Genomic DNA, 247 nt, shown 5'->3' with positions numbered 1-247 from the left:
CCCTACCTCCGCCTCCAGTGCCTCCCAAATCCGAAGCCGTGAGTCCTTTCTGTTTTGGGGGTGATGGGCCAGTTCTGTCTCTCTGCTCAGTCTTCTGCTAATTTACTTTCTTTCTTAAAGAAAGGAAAACTCCCCAATGCAAGGTGATCTGAATGAGCAATTTGCTGAACTTGGAGAGAAATAGAAATACTTGGTGGATTTTTTTTTTTTTTTTTTTTACCAGTTGGGAGTTAGAGTTTAACTTTAT

General features: G+C 41.3%; 1 protein-coding gene across 1 annotated transcript in view; it reads left to right on the top strand.

Moving 5' to 3' along the window:
• GAREM (GRB2 associated, regulator of MAPK1) overlaps positions 1 to 247 on the top strand; it is a 234,592-nt gene that overhangs the window by 209,419 nt on the left and 24,926 nt on the right. Inside the window, exon 6 of the mRNA XM_010828995.1 lies at positions 1 to 38. Within this exon, the coding sequence (XP_010827297.1) occupies positions 1 to 38 (38 nt within the window). The remainder of the gene's footprint in view (positions 39 to 247) is intronic.

This window comes from Bison bison, unplaced genomic scaffold, assembly GCF_000754665.1.
Source record: "Bison bison bison isolate TAMUID 2011002044 unplaced genomic scaffold, Bison_UMD1.0 scf7180017864498, whole genome shotgun sequence".
NCBI lineage: Eukaryota > Metazoa > Chordata > Mammalia > Artiodactyla > Bovidae > Bison > Bison bison.
The sequence above is the reverse complement of the archived record's forward strand: the minus strand, read 5'-3'. Positions and strand labels throughout refer to the sequence as shown.